Genomic DNA, 19,082 nt, shown 5'->3' on the forward strand with positions numbered 1-19,082 from the left:
ATGCAACCTTCACTCTGTTCCTCAATGTGATTGTAACCCCATTTCGGGTTGAACTGATAGCTACTGAATCTCAACTTAAGAGGCTCAAAAATCTTTCCAACTTTTTTTTCCCTTAGCTTAGTTTTACCTTGCCAATGTGCTCCATGTGTTTCCTTGATGGTAACCAGATCAAGAGCAAGAGCTTTTCCGCGGTCAGGTGTTCAGGATCAATTCTGAATGAGGAATCGTAGCTTAAATCCTCTATCATGCTCTCATTGACATTATTGCCCATCACGTACCAACATTTGGGTCCGGATCATTGCTTAAATTCGGTATACCGTTCGAAACACCTCTATCGCATGGACCAAAATCACAACGCTGGTGGTTTTTCTCCATTTAGGGCTAGTTTATATTCTCCATCTTAATCTTATAATGTTGTACTGTTTATATACATTTCATCAAATGGGATTAGTACTTGCTTCTTGCACTCTTCCCGTCACGTATGATGTTTGGTCACATGTTCGCACGACAAACTTATCCTAAATTAGTTTAATCACACAAGGGAGCGGAAAAACTCATTTAATTACGGATTTTTCAAGAACCCGAAATTCGGCCAAAAAGAAAAAACAAAAAAAAGACCCGTGTATAGGGTCACTGTAGTATCTATCATTAAGGGTGCTTTCAATTCAAGCAAGTGGATAAGTATTCAATCCCTAATAGAAATCTACAGCCGAATCCAATCTTATTCATCGCGGTATTACCTAACATTTATTCTATGTAGTTACCAAATGCTCCAAACTTCATCAACCCTTCTTAGGGGAAACAAGTACGAATGCAATAAATTAAACATCACATTGAGTTTTCCCGATCCTAAAAAGACTCCTCAATTTCTTCCCAATTAAGGAATAAATCCCAGTATTTATCTAGAACAAAGATTTGGTCTTCCTGGGAGTCGCAGTGGCAGTGACTGTAATCTTTAATTGGATAAGGCAAAGCACACGTGATAATTCATGATCTTAAATATCAATTTTACCTGTCGACGGGCAGAATCTTTTTTCCTTATAATCTGCGATTCGAAAAAGGACTTCCTTTTTGCCGTATATGTATATATACATGTGCAAGTAAAGACAGTCTAAACGTGAGTTTTGCCGTGCCTCTAGTCAAGGATGACACTTTCTTCCACAGGTCACTTCGTGGGTACGTCAGGCTCTTGGTTCTTGACGAACTTCACTGATGTCTCCGATGAATTCTTCGACTGGTTGGATTTCTTCTGTGATGAAGATGATACTAAAGACCGTAAGATGAAAGCGGGACAAAGGGATGCTGCATTAGTCCCAAAACATTGTTCCGATTTCTCATCGCCGAGTCGGAGTTGGACAAATGAATTTGGTGCTAATTCGTGCGATTACGCTTCCAAACTGCCGAGAAATCCCTTTCAGGTGAGCATTTTCCCTATGAAAAGAGAAAAAGTGAAATTCTTAGCATTTCTTTTGGGTCCTAGAGTCTCTTCACTTTGTATGTATCGCATGGAAAAGATAACTAGAGAGGACATAACTGCAGCTGTGGAATTGGGGGGAATATCACGTTCTGGCGGGCAGAGCGGAAAAGATTTGTGAACTACAAGTTTGGAGTCCAGAAGAGAAGATTCGATGAATTTGTGGATTGGGTAAAGATAGGAGTAAAAAGTAGCACTGCAGTGCCAAAGTGAACATGACATAATCAACAGTCAATTGAAAAAGAAAATAACAATACATGCAACAAGCTGTATTTGTTTCAATAGACACAGTCTGCATCGTTGCAAAGGATTTAATTGCCACGGAAGCAATAGTTTCACGACCACTTTAGCTGCCTGTCACTGGAGTTGCTTCTAGGATAGAAATGTTAATTGTTGGGGAAAAAGATCACTAAATGGATGAACTTGCTGTATGGCTTTTCACATAGGGTAAATATCCTACCCTCCTTGGACACTCCAAGGACTGCCTGGAAGTGTGATTGTCACGTCATCATTCTCTGTTGTTCATCATGAGATCCCTATGCTCATTCGATTAATCATCGAACCCCAGTGGAGGCTCTCGCCCTTCTTTTCTTGAAATCTGATTTCGTGTCCAGGTCAAGCAAAGACGTATACCACAAGTTCTGCCAAGCCAAGTTGAGGATAATACTCCAGGTGGTCAACAAGCCACGCTAATCAAGTCTCCAAGTCCGGTCTCAGTCCTGGAGATCAACAGAAGCTTTAACACACCTGAAATCTTGGCAGCCAACACCTCCAGCCTCTCTTACCCAGAGAAACGCCCTCGTGGTAAACAATAGGGTCTAGTTGTAATCTTAGAGTCACTATCCCTTCACCAACTTCAATCCTCTGCTGCTTTCAACTCTAAACACTCGCTCTTAAATCATGAGCAGAATCTCCTCTCCATGAAAAGCCATGGGACCCTGCCAAAAGGAGAAGAAAGGAGGAGGATCAGTCTCTGCAGCAGCCGGATCAACCAAGAAGATGTGTGCATTGCGCAGCAACCGGGTCCCCAATGTGGAGGGTGGGGCCCAATGGGCCCAAAACTCTCTGCAATGCTTGTGGCATCCGTTACAAGACAGGTCGCCTCTTTCCAGAGTACCGTCCGATTGCAAGTCCAACATATGTCCCTTCTCTGCATTCACATTTTCACAAGAAGGTAATTAGAATTAGGGAGGCCACAAATTGTGAGCACACGGAAGTTGCAGCAAATACTCAGAGGCCATCACAGTAAGGAAATATAGAGCCATGCTTCTAGCTAGATAGTTCTTCTTTCCTTCTCTCCATGTACATATTGTCTTTAGGCAAGCCTAAATCCATACATGTGCAATGATTGCGTTGACAGATGATCATAAAGTGCATAGTTGATAGTTTGCACAGATTATTCGATGGTTATGGGACATTCACCTGCTTTCTTTTCCAGAATTTTAGTTTTTTGATGAGTGAAATCAACTTAGTCCGAAGCAAAGTTAAAAACCTGAGATCTATCGTGAAAACTATATCGCGCACTATTCGCAAATGGTATAAGCATTTAAAAAGAAATATCGCACATCTTACCTTAACATGGTATCCAATGAAATCCCTCTAGGCCATTTATGGCTTTCCCTTCTGGAAAAATAAATTGTTTCAACCATTGTCGCTCCAACACGTATCCGATCGACAGTGCGATTGCAAAACATGTCTGTTGTCCAACCTTCTCCAAAAAAGTGGCAGAGTACATGCTGATTTAGATCCCAGAGGACACACACCAACCACCTCACAGGGAAGAAAATTATAATGCACAAGACAAGTCACTTCGTCTGTCACTCCGCCCATCATCTCGTTGATCTTCACCTTCAACCCAACTATATCCAAATGGCTTGACCAATTTTTGTCCTTCCATCACCTTCCTCACTCTTACAGCATCATGCCATCTGCCTGCTTTCGCATATATATTTGCCAACGTAACATAATGTCCAGCATGGTCAGGTTCCAAGCGGATCAATGCTTCTGCGGCCAGGCAAGCAACATCAACATTGTGATAAGCTTGACAAGCCGCAAGTAAAGCCCCCCAAGTACGCTTGTCAGGAAGAGAAGGCATTTTCCTAATAAGCTCCACAGCGTCCTCAAGCTGCCCAGCACGTGCTAGCATATCAACAACACAAGCAAAATGCTCCAATGTGGGAGTGAGGCCGAAGCTCGGCATGCTGTTGAAAAGTCGAAGCCCCTCATTTACAAGGCCCGAGTGACTGCAAGCAGACAGTGCAGAAGTAAACGTCACAGAATTGGGCAGAAAGCCAGAAACTTTCATCTCTTGCAACAGCTGGAGAGCAGCTTCACCATGCCCGTGCATACCAAAACCTCCAATAAGTGAGTTCCAAGAAATAAGGTCTTTGGTCCCCATGTTCGAAAAGATAGAAGTAGCGGATTGGATGCATCCCCGTTTGGAGTACATGTGTATAAGTGCATTCCACACAATTACACCAGAGAGAGACCTGTTTTTCTGGATGTAGGCATGAATCTGCTTTCCCATGGTTAAGTCACACACTGGCAGAAGAGTAGATAGAGTTATTTGATCGAATGCGATTCCCAGGTTTAGCATCTCGATGAAACAATCAATTGCTGAGTTTCCATATCCCAGGTCAACAAAACCGAGAATCATTGCATTCCAAGTGACGAAATCGGATTTGTCCATCTGTTTAAATACGCTCCTTGCCTCTTGGATTTTCCCGCATTTTGCATACATTGTCAACAGGGCAGCGCCGGCTGAGTTGTAAAATAAACTCCTCGATTCTGTTTTGATCCCATGGGCGTGAATTTCCTTACCAATTACAAGAGCCCCGATATGACGGCACGATGTTAGAGCACTTGACAGAGTCCTGACGTCAGGGTAAACCTTGCCCGTGTTTACCATATCCAGAAAAACCTCCAGGGAGGTCTTATGCTTACCAATCTTTGTATAACCCGAAATCAAAGTGGTCCATGAAATGATGTTAGGCTCTTTGATTTGTCTCAATACATTCCTAGCCTCATCAAAAAGCCCCATCTGGCAATAAGCATCCATCACCAAATTCCAAGTCACAATATCAGGGCCTAGACCATCCAATCTCATGACTGGAAGCAACTCAACGGCCGAACTATGCAACCCATTCCAAATATACCCCGAAATCATGGAATTCCACGACAGCAAATCCCTGCCACACATTTGATCGAACACCTGCCTCGCGCACTCGACATCCCCACATTTGCCGTACATGTCGATCAAGGAATTGCAAACCTGCACATTCGATTCACATGCGCACACAATCACATCTTTGTGCACGAATGCACCCACCTCCGAGCATCCCAATTGAGCGCAAGCCCTCAAGATCTTTGGAAACACATAGCCGTCAGGCACAACACCCTTGAGTTTCATTTCGCAGTAAGTGCCCAAACAATCTCCGAACATCCCATTCCTCGAACAGTAAGCCAGAATGGCAGTCCAAGCAAACACATTGGGTCGCAACAACTTGCGGAAGAGCTTCTTGGCCGATGCGAAATCGTCCAAATCCGCATATGACTGCGTCAACTTGGTGGCGACAAATGGATCGACGTGGAGGCCGTGCTGGACGATCCGCTGATGCACTTGCTTGCATTGGGCGAGTGATCCGGAATCGCAACAGAGTTGAAGAAGGTTGTTGGCCTGCAGTGGAGAGAAGGACTGCCATATTCTCATTTCATTTGTGCCTTTGCCAACGAGAGACCGAGGCTGGAGCTGGACTAACGGAAAACGAAGAGTCTCCTGAATTTTATCTAATCCTGGATTGACAGCTACGTCAATAAAGACAACTTTTCGACAAAAAAAAAAATAGTAAAGACAATTTTTTTTTTTTTTTGGTCCAAGTATAAAGACAACTTCACTGTGTGAAGAAATTCACTCGGTTTATAACTAGAACAGAATATCCTTAAACTATTTTGTCTGAACTATAGAACATAGAATTCAGAGATATTCCTTGGAATAAAGGGAAAAAAAATATTTTCTCTCAATTTTGAAGGTAATAGTATGAAAGGTAGACTCCAAGTCATATGACTACGCCAAGTAAGGTCGTATAGTAGCATCCTGCATTTGGGATGAATTATCGAAGTTTCGATTCCTTATTCTTCGACCTGTGCTTCACATATTGTCTTTAAACCGATTTGTCGGTTACGTATCCTCGATTCAAAGATACTATGCAAAGACAATTTTTAGATTAAAAAAAAGTAAAAACAACTTTTTTTTGGAGGGGAGGGGGGGCCTAAGTATAAAGACAACTTCACTGTGTGAAGAAATTCACTCGGTATATAACTAGAATAGAAATAAATGTTAAAAAGAAGTTGTAGCTATTGAAATTTTAAATTTTTCCATTTTCTATAATTGTGTATACAGTTAAAAATATTTATTTTTAAGAAGATGGGTTTATTAAAAATATCGTTTTTGAAGATGGGTAATGTTAACTTTTTATTGTTAATGTTGTCACTCTTGGATTGGATATCCATTTACCATAATATGAACAAAATTTGGCATTCAATCGTACTGGTGTTGCTTCTATACATGCGTGATAAGCATAGTTATTAGATTAAGCATTTTCCTAACATTCAAGAATCTTATGAGTTCGCAGTGCTATACGTTGGTACGACTACGAACGAACAGAGGACAGAATTGTGGAAAGAAAAAAAACGTACATTTCCGAATTGAGGAGTCACCCCTTGCTCTTGTTTCAGAATCTTAACACGTTACAAGCTATTGGCCATGAGCTTCGCCAGCATGTGCCGTTCAGTTCAATAAAGCACTTAGTCAAATATTTCCCCGTTGTGGGTGTCTCGCAACGCTTCAGGACTTACCGATGGACGGCATTGCCCGATCGGTGATCGTGACCTCGACGTTTCAGGCGAATACGTTGGCGGTGGTGGGAACTCTGAACTGATAAGCTCTCTTACAGATCCTATGTAGATCAGTTGACTGGGAAGTATGTGCACTTATTAGTGAGGCTATTGATCTGATGAAGCCTCTCTCGGATATTCAGCTGCAGACTGGATTGCAAAAGCCCACGGAAGAAAAGCCTTGCCCACAAATTGGATTTTCACTCCCCCACAAGCCTTATGAAATTTACTTTGTTCTGAAGTAAAATCTTTTTTTACCAAAAAAAGTAATTTAGGTCTTATCAAACTTTATCTAATTGAATGAAAATATTTTTTTACCACAAAAAAAAAAATTGTCAATACGGGAACGGATCACACAATGAAAAGATTCCCAAACATCCATGAAAGATGGAAAATGGTTGTTTTAGAGTTCAATTTATGCATTCGTTATTTCATTAGTTCTAATCTTACATAAGATTACTATTGACAAAAAGTACCAAAAAAGTCATAAACCAATTATATTAGTACCAATTCATTCCTAAATCTTTCGTTTGGATCAATTTAGTCCTTAATCTTTTCATACGTGCACCAATTCGGTTCTCCCAACCAATTTAGGCTGGAAATCATTAACGTGAATGTCGACCACCCTTCGTGTCATGGTCGGCTCTAACGTTGATTTATTATATATATATTTTTTAGAAAAATTATTTTGTGCCTTCCTACATGGCGGCCCCACTGTGCCTTGCCTTGGCGATAGCAAGACCCGGTGAGAGTCGGCCTCACCACCGGCGAGGAGTACCTCGTCAATGCTTGCCCTTGCCGACCACCGACAAAAATAAAAGTGAAAGCAAAAAAGGAAAATTTTTGAAAGAAAAATATTTAAAAATTACTTTAAAATGTTAATGTTAGTGTCGATTATGCCACGTAGAATATCCGACATCCACGTCAACAATTTTCAGCCTGAATTAGCCAAATGGACTAAATTGGTATCATGTGAAAAGGTTTAGAGCTAAATTGACCCAATTGAAAAGTTTAACACTGAATTATTATCATTGCAATAAATTTATGACTTTTTTTATACTTTTCTCAGTTATTATTGCATAATTAAAGGCTTTATGAGAAATTTTTACCTTTGCTATTGAAATTTTCAAATTTTAGGATTATTATGCAATTGTTTTTTTCTTTTGGTCAAATTATTACGCAATTGGTTAAATTTTATTTTGCTGCACGCTATGTAATTTTTTAATATTTTCAATTTTTCGGGACGACCGATGCTTTGAAGCTTTCAGCCAAAAGGAAAAACAAAAATCTCAACAATGAGATCATATCTGCTATGATGATCTTTATCTATAGAATAATAATATCATTTGACTATTAATTTGGACCGTCGAGAAAGTTACTGAATGTATCGTGACAGTACCGACTAAGAAATTCGCATGAAATGGCCACCTGAGTACAAAGGTCACTTGGTGGTTGTTACAGGGCGATAACCACCCCCCGCCAATCACCGTCACGCATCGGCTGTTAAGCAATCCAATAGCCACTGCAAGTCCGCCACCATCCCTGCGATGATCATTGAATAATCACAGAAGACGGTTTGGCACCGACCATTGGACCATGCCATAATAATTTTTGCCACTAAGCCACCATCAACATCCAGATTTATCTTCTCAGAAGTCATCACACCAGACCACCATCAATACGCCATTATTGAGTAACTTCAAACCACGTGATAAATTAGTGCCTTGGGACAAAGGTGGGAAATGTCTAAAACCCAAATCGTCTTCGAGAAATAATTGCAGTTCACGGGCACACGCATGCCTGTCTAGTCACGGAGATAACAACGAGAAGGGAAGAACTTAGTCTCCATTGTTCTTGGTAGGGAAATCATTTTGGTCCTTCCAGTCTAAAATGCAATTTCACAAGTTGGGGATTGGGGTAACTTCGAAGCCACAACAAAATGGAGGAGGATAAAATAGGCGGAACCCTAGATCAGCGACGAGGAAAAGCCCAGGAATCATCAATAACATAAGAGATTAACCAGCAACAGACAAATTGACAACCCTCCATCCAATCCGCTATTCGGAAAGCAAAATTACACTGTACATAGCTTGTGTTCTTCTTAAGCCTTTCCCAGGCAAATGTGGGCGGGTTGAAGATGAAAGATCTGACCTTCAATAATTCAAGCATCGCACAGAGGATCAAGATGAACCTTGCATTACTCCAAGACCGCAACCTCCTGGTCGACCCTCCAATAGTTTGCGTCATTAAACTCCTTGATCCCCTCCTCGCCCTCGTCAGACTTATCATTTTCAGGGGCCTTAGGAGTCATGTTCCTTTTCAGTGGGCCCGCCTCCCCAACTATCCCCTCCTTCAAAGCCTGCTCCATCGCCTTCTCAGTTCCTTCTAATTCCACGCCCACAAATTCCACATCCTCTTCAAACAATGAGGGTACAGCAGCAGATTTCTGACTTGTGTCACTTCCCCCTGAACTGTCACTGGAGCCAGTACTGGCAATTGAGCCATTAGATAGTACAGGTTCTGTGCTTGAGGAGGGACTGACATCTGGCACCACCTCAACTTGACTGGAAAATTTGTCATCTGAGTCGTCATGATCAACAAATGGATTCACACTCGAACCACCTATCTGCAAATCAGCTGAATCACCCCATCCCACCCACTCAGCTAAAGGTCTGTCAACGAATATATCCTCACTATCAGGCATGTCAAAACGGAAGAAACTCGGGGCCGAGGGAGCACTTCCATTTGGTAAATTCGAATTTGATGTGGATGGGACATTGGGGCATTCTTTAGCCCCAGTTAAGTCTTCATCCTCTCCTACAACCACCTCGTCATCGCTGCTGCTGTTGCCGCCATTTGCAGCTCCATTCAGATTTATTTCATCCATCACCTCCATAGATGAAGCACCGACATTTGCATCATCCATTCTGTCATCTTGGAATGTGAACCAATTGGAGTTTGTGAACAAACTACTGCACCAAATAAACAAACAGATGTAACTTTGTCATTATAGAAGAGCAATTCACAAAAAGCAGGTAACAATTGGAAACCGCTGAATTAATTAAGCAGCGTAATGAAATGTAGGCCCAGAAGAGAGATCTGCACCAAGTAAGTAGATAACCAAGAGAATTTATTCACACTTTAAATGACAACAATTTCTTTAGCTGCATGGAATGAAGATGAAAAGCCGCCTTTAACTAATGTTATAGCCTACTTTTGAATATGTTCCCATTTTTCAAGCTTAATGCAGCAATTAAGAGGGTGTGAATGATATTAACTGCAACTTTCCTAGAGAACTAATTCCTATGTCCAGACTTCTTTTCAAATTATCACTGGAACTGAACTATTGTCGATCACGTGAAGAATTACCTCCCATGATCATCGCCAAGTCTGAGGGATGATATAACAACTTCAGCAGATTCATCATCAAAGTAAACATCCTGCATTATGAACACCAATTCAAAATAAGGTTAAACAACACTTCCAGGGTTACCCTTGAATCAAATTATGCCAGTCTCACATTAACTCTCTAGATAATTATTATTACCTCATCATCTCGATCAAGAGCTCCATGATCCTGCAATGAAAAAGATGAAAGTTCAGCTAAAAGGTAATAGGGCAGATGATGCAAGTTCACATAAAAAAGAAAAGCATTAAAAGTGCAAGATTACCTCTGCATCCTCATTTCCGTATATTTTGTATCTCAAAGCCTGACTTAAGTTATTTGCTAGGGCTGCTACATCATAATCTCTGTCATGCAGGTCATCTTCATCACTATCCTTCGTCCTATCATGTAATGCAGTTGGGCGGCTGCAGATGTTAAGAAAAAGTCCTTATCAGCAACAACTGAAGCACGAGAGCAATTGGCGAAAAAGTGCATGAAAATTCAATGAGGAGACAATGCTGATGGGAACTTTTGTCAATAAGAAGATGCATATCAAGATTAAGAATTTAAAGAGTAAAGAATAATACAGACCTGTACCTCAACAGGCGACAGGAACAAGTTCATGTAACCTCGATTATGCATAATACTTTGTGTAGAAGTGTTTGAATTCCACAATAAATTTGTCCAACAGATATAGAAAGGAATGAATGTAGTAAATATGCCATGACAGAATATTAAAAGAAAAATAGCAACCTCTTTCGATGTCAAGTCTAAAATTCACTTAAACCCCAGATTTCAGATAAAATACAACCAACAAAGTGATTGGCAAGCCACTGATATGGTGACAAATTCTCTACCAATGCAGATTGAAATTCATACGAGAACTTACCCGCATGCCCAGCGGAAGACATTTTCGACTGCGTTACGCTCCTGAAGAACATTAGCTTGCCACTCACTCCATTCACTATTTTCCTAAAGTAAACATTGTAAAAAAAGTGTCAGCAGAGATCGTGAAACCTATGCAACAGGACTATCTGCAAAAGTCCTCGGTGATTAATATCTTGAACATCTCTTTTTCCCTATAAAGCAAAACCAAAGGCAACCACGAACCCCAAACATTCCCCCATCCAAGCTACCATTTATTGAATTAAAAGATCACAATGTTTTTTTTTTTTTTTTTGGTCAGAAAAAAAATGATTTATTGAATTAAAAAATACAATGTTAAACAGAAGACAAAATGCCATTGTAGCCATCACGTTGAAACAAAAATCTCTTCACTTAAAATAACTCAAATCAAAGCTTTTCTTCCTCTATTAACATAATTTTCATACTTTGCGCACCTATATGTGTGAGCTATTTTGCTAGGCACATAATAAGCCTTACTTCATAAATACGGAATCGGGAAATAGTTGCCCAACCAAAACAAAATTTAAGATGAGAGGAATGCAACTGCATGGCCGAATAAAAAGGATACCGATGACCTCCTAGAAGATTAAAGTATTGAGTATAGCAAATAATAACAGTAATGGTTACTGCCCAAACAGACACATAATGGAATAAGACGCAACAAGATCCCCAGTGTAGATCAACAGCACAGGAGTAAGACAATTTCCTTACTAACATTACACATGGTGCCTTTAAATGGGGCAAGTGCGCTATCTCTCCAATTAATAATCTCCGTATCAAAACATACAAGCAAAGCTAAACATATTTCACATAATTAAAAAACAATTTTGCAGATCATTAAAAAAATTAATTTTGCATTACAAATATAGTGGACAATATTTACTACCTAGAATCCGTTACTTGAACGAAACTAGATCTTGTCGAATCATATTGAATATTTGACGATACATTCCGATAGAAAATTTATAGCATAAATTGCATACATAAATTTATGTTAGTAAAACTAATCAGGTAATATTATATGAAAAAATCTAATTAACACATGTGGGGGTACTTAAATTTCAATTCATCCTATTAGAGGTCAATAGATAGTGGAAAAGCTAAGATTAACAATCATATGAGAACTTCGATAATGAAGTACCTTTAGAAACTAATGCAAAAAAAGCAAAAAACACCTTCCCACCTGAAGATAGTTCTGAATATGACTATTGACGCTACCATGTTGGATGAGCTTATTGGAGATCCGAGTAATGTGTCCAAGATTCCCAGCTTTAGGAGCTCGTTTTCCTGCAGCAGGTAAAGTTGGCTGCACAAGGAGCACCAAAAATCACATCTTTATGATCATAACAGATTTTCTATGGAAATTCCTGGAGTCTATGTCTTTAAACCTTCCCCTTTCATCAAACTTAATTCAGAATTAAGGTGAGTCCAGCGCGTTACAACGACGTTCCATTGCTTGTAAAATTAAGGACTCTAAGACCTTGCTCAAATAATTGACATGTCATAATCTTGCATTTGAAGCACGTCTACCTTATCATCACCACCAGAAAGAACAGGCTGTTTATCTGTTTCCAACATTTTCTTTATTAAATTGCAATCTCGAAATAAATGATCAGCCAATTCTGTGCTCTTGCTTTCAAAGCACGATGATATGATACTCTCCACGTGATGATGCAACGCATTGTTGTAAGGGTACCTGCACACAAAAATACATGTACAAGTTTTTAATGAAGATAACTCTCAAAAGAAGATCACAAAAACTGAAGGGATTAGTCAAGAGCAATGCAGTTTCATGTGCTTAAACTGCGAAAAAGAAGAATCTTACTCAAAGAAAAGATTCAGAACCCGCAGAACAGTTCCTGAGCTAATCAATTCCTTCTCGGCAGCTTCATTGCCAGTTCTCATCAACACTGCAATGAACTCCACAATCTGCAAAAGAGGAATGGAAAGAAGAACAACCATCACCTATCGGCTTACAGAAAATAAGATCATAAAGATCCGCAACAAATTCTCCAGCTTTCATCAACATCAATATGAAAAATAAGGTAAGTTGAACTCAGTGGTAAACAAAAAGTGCTGTAAGAACTTGCACCAACCTTTAGACGATGCTTCCCAAGCGGTGGCCTAAGTTCTCCATATGTTGTGGGCAGTACCCTCTGGTCTGATGACACGTTCAAAAGCACAAGCAAATCACCTGGAGATCAATTAATAGAAAAGTAAGAACAAAATCGCAGAGCCTCAATGTGAGAAGTGACCTGACTATATCAGTTATTGCAGCAGAAACAAATGTAAATTGATGTACACAACTCTGCTAGCAGGTGGTTATAGGATCACACTCCAAATGAATTTCAACACCTCAAAAGGCTCAAGATTCGATTGTACGATTACAATCTTTCACCCAAGAGGCTCCTTAGCAATTTCAGAGCTTACCTATCTCCACTATACGAGGTGAGTTGCTTTTAATACGTGATGTCAGCCTATGTGACGCACATCAAAGGTGGAACAATGACTCCACTTTATCCCCTTAAAAACCTATCTCAACCAACAGAATCCTTACAGGCTTACACAGAACACGTAGAGAGCACTCTATTATAATAGGTCAAATCACGTGATCTGCAACACAGAGATGACCGGACAAAGTTTTCACTTTATACAAGCATCAATATTGGAGCACCATAACAATTTGACAAAAATGCAAGCAACCATAGAAAAAGTTCCTCCAATGCCTCTAAGCATTTCTAAATCAACACAGAAATTTCCTTATCATAGTAAAGCATATACAACCATCTATTGAACAGAACAAAACATGCATAAACCTGTCTCATATACCTGAAACACATCAACAGCATGCTTGGGATGAAAAAAGAACAGTCTTTCAACATGTTTTGAAAATGATACCAAAGCCAAAAGTATTCAGACGTACCAAGTCTTGGAAGCATCGCATTAATAGTCTCTGCATTAACAGTTATCGGGCACTCATACATGTGTTGACTGCGGAAAGAATGAAGCAAAGAGGAAGAAACCGCTGATCTTTTTGGATCCAGCAAAGAGATGCAGACTGAAAGTGAGTGGACAAGGCCAGATATCGAAGGCGACTCTTCCAATGCATGACTAAAGACTCTCTCGACAAAGCTGCATAGATCATAACAAACATCAAAGGCCGTTTAAAAAGGTACTCCCAGAGACATCCACAATAGAAATTAAAAACCACAAAATAAAGGAAACGAGTCAATCATGATTAGACAAACCTCGCAGATGAAAGTTTTGTGGCTAAAGCTGATGGCGAATTACGAGTAATGGCACACAGTGTTTCAGCAGCATTAGCTTGAACTTCAGGAGGGCACTGATCAACATAAAGATGAAAGATTCATTTGAATGTTACTTGGGCTCTGTTTGAAAACTGGGAAGGGATAAAAATTGATAGGTACAGATTGAAAATGGGAAGTCATTTGGATACATCCAAAAATAAAAATGCAACAATTGCCACTTACAGATGGACTCAGTTTATCAACAATCATTTCCAGCAGATTGCTCTCAGCTAACCATTGCATCACATCCAAAAAATTTGGATAGACATGGTCATCAGCACCTACCAGTCGCACCAATACCTGTTTAGAAAGGTTATTTCATTAAAAAAAGTATGAACAATAGCCACCACAATCGAGTGAGTTTATGATTAAGTGCAACAAGGGAGAAACATCAGTTACCTCCATGATTGATGTAATTCCGATCAAATCAACAAGCTTGCGAAAAACATCCTCATGAGCCTAATAGAAGAAAATGTTACCAATATTCTCAAGAAAGTAACATTGGATGCAAAAATAAATCAACCAATTAATCGTAGTTTTAAGTTTAACAACAACACTACAAGAGATCCATCACTTTGAATCAAGTATGCATTTAAGTTCACGGCACTCCATTTCTCTCAAACAAAGTTAACAGGAGTAGAACTCAAGAGACACAGAAGAGACACCTCTAATTTTTCAATCAATTTTGCTGAGTCCTAACAAGATGCTTGTTGTGCAGACAAAAATATGCGGAGAGAATATAATGTGAGGAGCCCATAAACGGAAATGCAAAGTTATGGCATTATGATCAGCCATGGGATTGAACTGTATATATAAGGTATCAGATGTGACCTACAAGCAAACAACACTCTTCGGTCATTTAAACACCCCAGCCAGCATCCTGAATCAGATTACTTTCATAAGCCTGGCCTGAGATGTTTTCCAAGCCAAAGCATCAGAGAGAGAGAGAAGAAGGGAGCGAGGGATGGAGGGAGGGAGGAATGTACTACCAATAACCATCTAGCATATCCAATCCTAACGCCCTGCAATCGCACTAGTTCAGGATTGATATCGCCATAACAGAAGAATTTCTCGACCATGGATGATTACAATAGAATCTCTAAAACTCAATATCACACCACAACCTGTTCTATGACATATTAGATAATTAGTCTGTTTGGCTGATTTGACTGAATGACATCACTGATTTAGCAAACAAAAATGATATATCGGATCACAGTACCACAATGTAGTTCCCCAACCTTGCCGCCATGCAAGTGGGATCGTGGCCCAAAAATTTTGTAATAAGTGGGGCATTTAGACTCTTTAAAAACATCACCAACACACTAAATGGTTATTGAACTCGAATTGAGAGCGGAAGTAAAACTTTTCACTAATCTTTCCCTTCGCATCATGAAAGAAAAGCTACAGACCAGAGATTTGTTAAAATACCAAGAAAAGTGAAATGATGAGTGGTCTAATATTTAACTCACTTGAACGTAATTCATAAGTTGAACAGTCTTCCGCAACATGAGACATACAACCACCTGCAATGCAAAATAAACCATTTTAACTGGATGTTTGAAGCCAGAACCCGTAGTTTCAAGTGGCGAAATTCATAAGCTCAGAAGTTTTTGGTAGAGCAGAGGACTGAAAATCCTCACATCACCAAAATATTAATAACCCTATTTAGTAACTCATATGGTTATTTGAAGGACAGTGGATAGAAGGTTGAGCAGGATGCCCTTCACCAAACTATCAAACAGTGTTTTTGCATCACTGAAAAGTATACCTTGCTAAAGTACCCGGCAAGCAATGCACTATGAGGACGGTTTGGATCCAAGAATGAGAAGAGCAAGTCCATTAGCTGGAGCAACAATAAAAAAATGAATTAGAAAAAGAGCGCTACCGTTCCGTACGCTCTAACATAGATAAAAACAAGGACCATCACGAAAAATCGTAAACCAAAACCTCCTCTTCCTCCACTAAAGTCTTGAGAATAACGTCGATCTCGCAAGTAAATATCTCACAGGCAATAAAGGGGAACCTGAAAATGTGGCAGATTCCAAATTGTCAAAGAAGAAAACTATACAGTACATGATGAGCATTATTTCTCTTCTGTCATGACAAAGGATCATACTTGAAAGCACGTTTGCTCTCAGCATCTTCAGGAGGTTCTTCAATGACGTACCGCAACAACTGCTCTACTTGAGCTCTGTCTCGCAGGCTGAAAATATATATATGTCTGATGAGCATCTAATGCATGAATTGAGCTCTACTTCATGCCACAATCAGTGTGGTTCTACAGATATCAACATCCAGTGGAGGGAAATTATCCAAATGTACGAAAAATTTGCGCTAAAACGTTCACATGAATAGGATAATAAAATAACTGTAAATCCAAGAAATATCCTCTGTGATGCAAAACGAAATTACAAGTTAATTAGACGAATGTTTAAAGCTTTGCATTCTTGGACGATCTCTTCTTCATCCAAAAGCTCCTCTAATGTGAGGAGGGAAATTATCCAAATGTACGAAAACTTTGCGCTAAAACATTCACATGAATAGGATAATAAAATAACTGTAAATCCAAGACATGTCCTCAGAGACGCAAAATGAGATTACAAGTTAATTAGACGACTGTTTAAAGCTTTGCATTCTTGGATAATCTCTTCTTCATCCAAAAGCTCCTCCAATGTGTAATTTTCCTTGTCAAGTAGTGACTCTACCTGTAAAAGCAACAACAAGTTCAGAGCTAGGACTGACGTTATGAGCAAACGCAGATGCATTCTCAGACTTTCCTTAGGGGAAAAAAAAATAGAGGGTACAGCACACACTGCAACAATAGGAAAGCAGGATACAAGAGAGACCAAATTCAGTGAAGTTCCATTTTAACTAATGCTTCTTTTTCTGATGCAAACAAACGCTGTTTGATCAAACTAAGATGGTATCTACCTAGAAGATTATCTCACACAAGCCCAGTAAGGTAAAAATCCTCGAAAGTAATCCAAATCTTGACTAACAATTCAACAAGAGAACTCGTGCAATGCATACGCGTAACACGGCGAGATGCATGAGTAGTGTGCCAGTACATGACATACTTGAATACAGAGCACTCGGGCCATCGACTAAATCTAAATAACTAAAGACAAGAACCTCATATCGACTTCAGCTCCCTCAACCGAATCAGCAGACCAAACACGATCCAAGAACATGAAGAAAACTACCACGCCACCACTGTTAGTACAAACACAACTCGGGATGCATCAAGCTGCCGGGCGCGAAGCTCCAATTGCCGAGAGAAAACACATCAAGTAACAAAAAACAAAAACAAAACCAAGAAATCCACCACAAGCTTAAAACATCCAGATTCTCGAAACGACAGAACCGAGGCAAGCGAAGCATTCCTGGCTCGCAGGGGACATCCAGAGAGCCAGCTGAGGAAGGGAAATTAGGGGATGAGAATTGAACTTACGGGAGAGGACGCGGACAAAACGGGAAGCTTCCAGAACATCTTCAGAGGAGCAGAAACGGCAGAGGCGACAGGCGAGAGCGAGAGCGAGAGCGACTTACATCCGAAGCGCCCTCGGGAAAAGGAGCGAATCCAGGTGCTGCTGTGGACAGAGAGCGAGCTCGAGATTCGAGACCTTCTTTGAATTAGCAGCAGTTGCCAAGTGCTCCGGAGCTCCAAAAACCCTAATTTTTGGGGGATTCGTATGGGAGAGGGAGAGAGACGGGGACACAGAGCGAGCCGTGAAGATCGAGAAGGACGAGCGAGAGAGAAAGGCGTCGAGAAGAAAAATCGAAGCTAAAAGAGAGAGAGAGAGAGAGAGAGAGAGATGAGAGCGAGGGGAAGAGAGAGAGACAGAGAGGCTGAAATTATTTTCCTCATTTGTTGTTTTTAATTTTATTATTTTTCTTTTTTTATTTTGTAATTTCTTGCTCTTTACAAAAACAAAAAGAGAAGTAATGTCATTTTAGACTAATAATAAGCTCGGTGTAACTCAATATTCGTCTTTACAATCACGAATCCACCGTTGCCGGTCTCCGAACCCCGCCGGTCGCCGCCGCCTCCACCGACATTCTTAAATAAACGAAATCGGGAATATAAATTTTTAGAATCGGAATTCCTGTTCTTTCTCTAATTATGGGAAAATAAATTTTATGCAGTGACCAAACTCGCTCTTCTGCTTAGATATTGTTTCCCGAGAACAGAATCAAGAAAAAAAATCATTTTTGCTCAGAAATTGTTTTCGAGGACAAAAGCATAAGCATTGCCAAAAATGTTGGGGAAAATGATTTGCGCGTGGGGGGAGGAGGGAAAGTACAAAAGAGGCGCTCCGTTTTTCGCAAATTCCATTGGACGCCACAAAGCGCCCGCAATTTTTGAAAATGAAAAATAAAAAAATAAAAATAAAAAATCACCTGAAGCCAAAAAAAAAAAAAAGAATAAATGTGGTACGTAGTGGTCTGTAATGGTTATTCTTACGACGCGAGGGAGGGACCAAGGTTCGCTAGTTTGGCTAATTACGTGTGACCTAGGAAAGGAAACCCATCCGTGTCGAAAGGCCACCCAAAAAAGCTAGGCAAAAGTAACCCAAAAACAATAGTTAAAAAAGTGTTGGTCTTCCACTTTATTGATAAATGTCCAAGCGATCGGCCATCGGCGTCGGATGACCCCAAGCGATCGGCCGTTGAGGTCACATGATACTAGGCGAGACGACGCCAGTGACACGTGATTCTGGGTGGGTGCAACTCTGCTTTATTTGAGCCGGTAAATTTCAGAATTAGATACTTTGACCACGGCAAGTTGAAAATAAAAATTTTCAATAGCCCCTAAAGTTGCTCTTCTTGAAAGCTTCAAAGCGAAAGCAAATGAGATTTGTCTTGAGCTTTGAGCATGTACAAAGCAAAATGGTTCATCAAAGGCTCTTAAAAGTGTGTCTGGAGGCCTAATGCTGCTTGTAGATGCTGAACCAAATGCACTCTAAACGGGACCAAGAATTAAGCGCATTAAAAACACAAGAGATGTTAGCCACGGTATTTTGTGTTGGGTAGTCTTGGGTCTCACACAAGAGATGTTAGCCACGGTATTTTGTGGTGGGTAGTATTGGGTCTCTCTCATCCCAAAAGCTTG

At 40.1% G+C, this 19,082-nt stretch overlaps 3 protein-coding genes across 5 annotated transcripts; 1 reads left to right on the forward strand and 2 right to left on the reverse strand.

The window, feature by feature from the left end:
* Positions 1-1,145: 1,145 nt before the first annotated feature.
* LOC115752194 (GATA transcription factor 8) lies at positions 1,146-2,723 on the forward strand. The gene is made up of 3 exons (XM_048280777.1): positions 1,146-1,418; positions 2,089-2,278; positions 2,383-2,723. The coding sequence occupies exons 1-3, from the start codon at positions 1,146-1,148 to the stop codon at positions 2,721-2,723; spliced, it is 804 nt and encodes a 267-aa protein (XP_048136734.1).
* LOC115752249 (pentatricopeptide repeat-containing protein DOT4, chloroplastic-like) lies at positions 1,672-6,219 on the reverse strand. 2 transcript variants are annotated; one of them, XM_030690348.2, is made up of 4 exons: positions 6,190-6,219; positions 3,047-5,287; positions 2,495-2,624; positions 1,672-2,412 (listed from the first exon to the last, which is right to left on the reverse strand). In XM_030690348.2, exon 2 carries the CDS (start codon positions 5,181-5,183, stop codon positions 3,261-3,263), a length of 1,923 nt encoding a protein of 640 aa, XP_030546208.1. In that variant the 5' UTR covers positions 5,184-5,287; positions 6,190-6,219; the 3' UTR covers positions 1,672-2,412; positions 2,495-2,624; positions 3,047-3,260. The 2 variants fall into 2 exon arrangements, with proteins under 2 accessions (XP_030546208.1, XP_030546207.1); XM_030690347.2 differs by having other exon boundaries at positions 1,672-2,624.
* Positions 6,220-8,312: 2,093 nt separating this feature from the next.
* On the reverse strand, positions 8,313-17,742 carry LOC115752205 (serine/threonine-protein phosphatase 6 regulatory subunit 3). 2 transcript variants are annotated; one of them, XM_030690282.2, is made up of 19 exons: positions 17,421-17,742; positions 16,571-16,674; positions 16,086-16,172; positions 15,917-15,992; positions 15,738-15,812; positions 15,439-15,492; positions 14,366-14,425; positions 14,150-14,266; positions 13,907-14,001; positions 13,582-13,790; positions 12,755-12,852; positions 12,484-12,587; positions 12,189-12,354; positions 11,842-11,964; positions 10,642-10,724; positions 10,039-10,177; positions 9,915-9,944; positions 9,737-9,807; positions 8,313-9,336 (listed from the first exon to the last, which is right to left on the reverse strand). In XM_030690282.2, exons 1-19 carry the CDS (start codon positions 17,457-17,459, stop codon positions 8,565-8,567), a joined length of 2,502 nt encoding a protein of 833 aa, XP_030546142.1. In that variant the 5' UTR covers positions 17,460-17,742; the 3' UTR covers positions 8,313-8,564. The 2 variants fall into 2 exon arrangements, with proteins under 2 accessions (XP_030546142.1, XP_030546141.1); XM_030690281.2 differs by having other exon boundaries at positions 8,313-9,339.
* Between the last annotated feature and the right edge of the window lie 1,340 nt (positions 17,743-19,082).

The sequence above is a fragment of the Rhodamnia argentea genome, chromosome 6, assembly GCF_020921035.1.
Source record: "Rhodamnia argentea isolate NSW1041297 chromosome 6, ASM2092103v1, whole genome shotgun sequence".
Taxonomy (NCBI): domain Eukaryota; kingdom Viridiplantae; phylum Streptophyta; class Magnoliopsida; order Myrtales; family Myrtaceae; genus Rhodamnia; species Rhodamnia argentea.

Excerpts from the sequence above, each read along its gene's own strand:
- LOC115752194 (XM_048280777.1), top strand. The coding sequence starts at position 1,146 with ATGACACTTTCTTCCACAGGTCACTTCGTGGGTACGTCAGGCTCTTGG. Across the intron at positions 1,419-2,088 it reads TGCCGAGAAATCCCTTTCAG|GTCAAGCAAAGACGTATACC; the intron begins GTGAGCATTTTC and ends TTTCGTGTCCAG. Across the intron at positions 2,279-2,382 it reads CCCAGAGAAACGCCCTCGTG|AATCTCCTCTCCATGAAAAG; the intron begins GTAAACAATAGG and ends AATCATGAGCAG.
- LOC115752205 (XM_030690281.2), bottom strand. The coding sequence starts at position 17,459 with ATGTTCTGGAAGCTTCCCGTTTTGTCCGCGTCCTCTCCC. Across the intron at positions 14,267-14,365 it reads GAATTACATCAATCATGGAG|GTATTGGTGCGACTGGTAGG; the intron begins GTAACTGATGTT and ends CTTTCTAAACAG. Across the intron at positions 12,355-12,483 it reads GTTCTGAATCTTTTCTTTGA|GTACCCTTACAACAATGCGT; the intron begins GTAAGATTCTTC and ends TTTTGTGTGCAG.
- LOC115752249 (XM_030690348.2), bottom strand. The coding sequence starts at position 5,183 with ATGAGAATATGGCAGTCCTTCTCTCCACTGCAGGCCAACAACCTTCTT.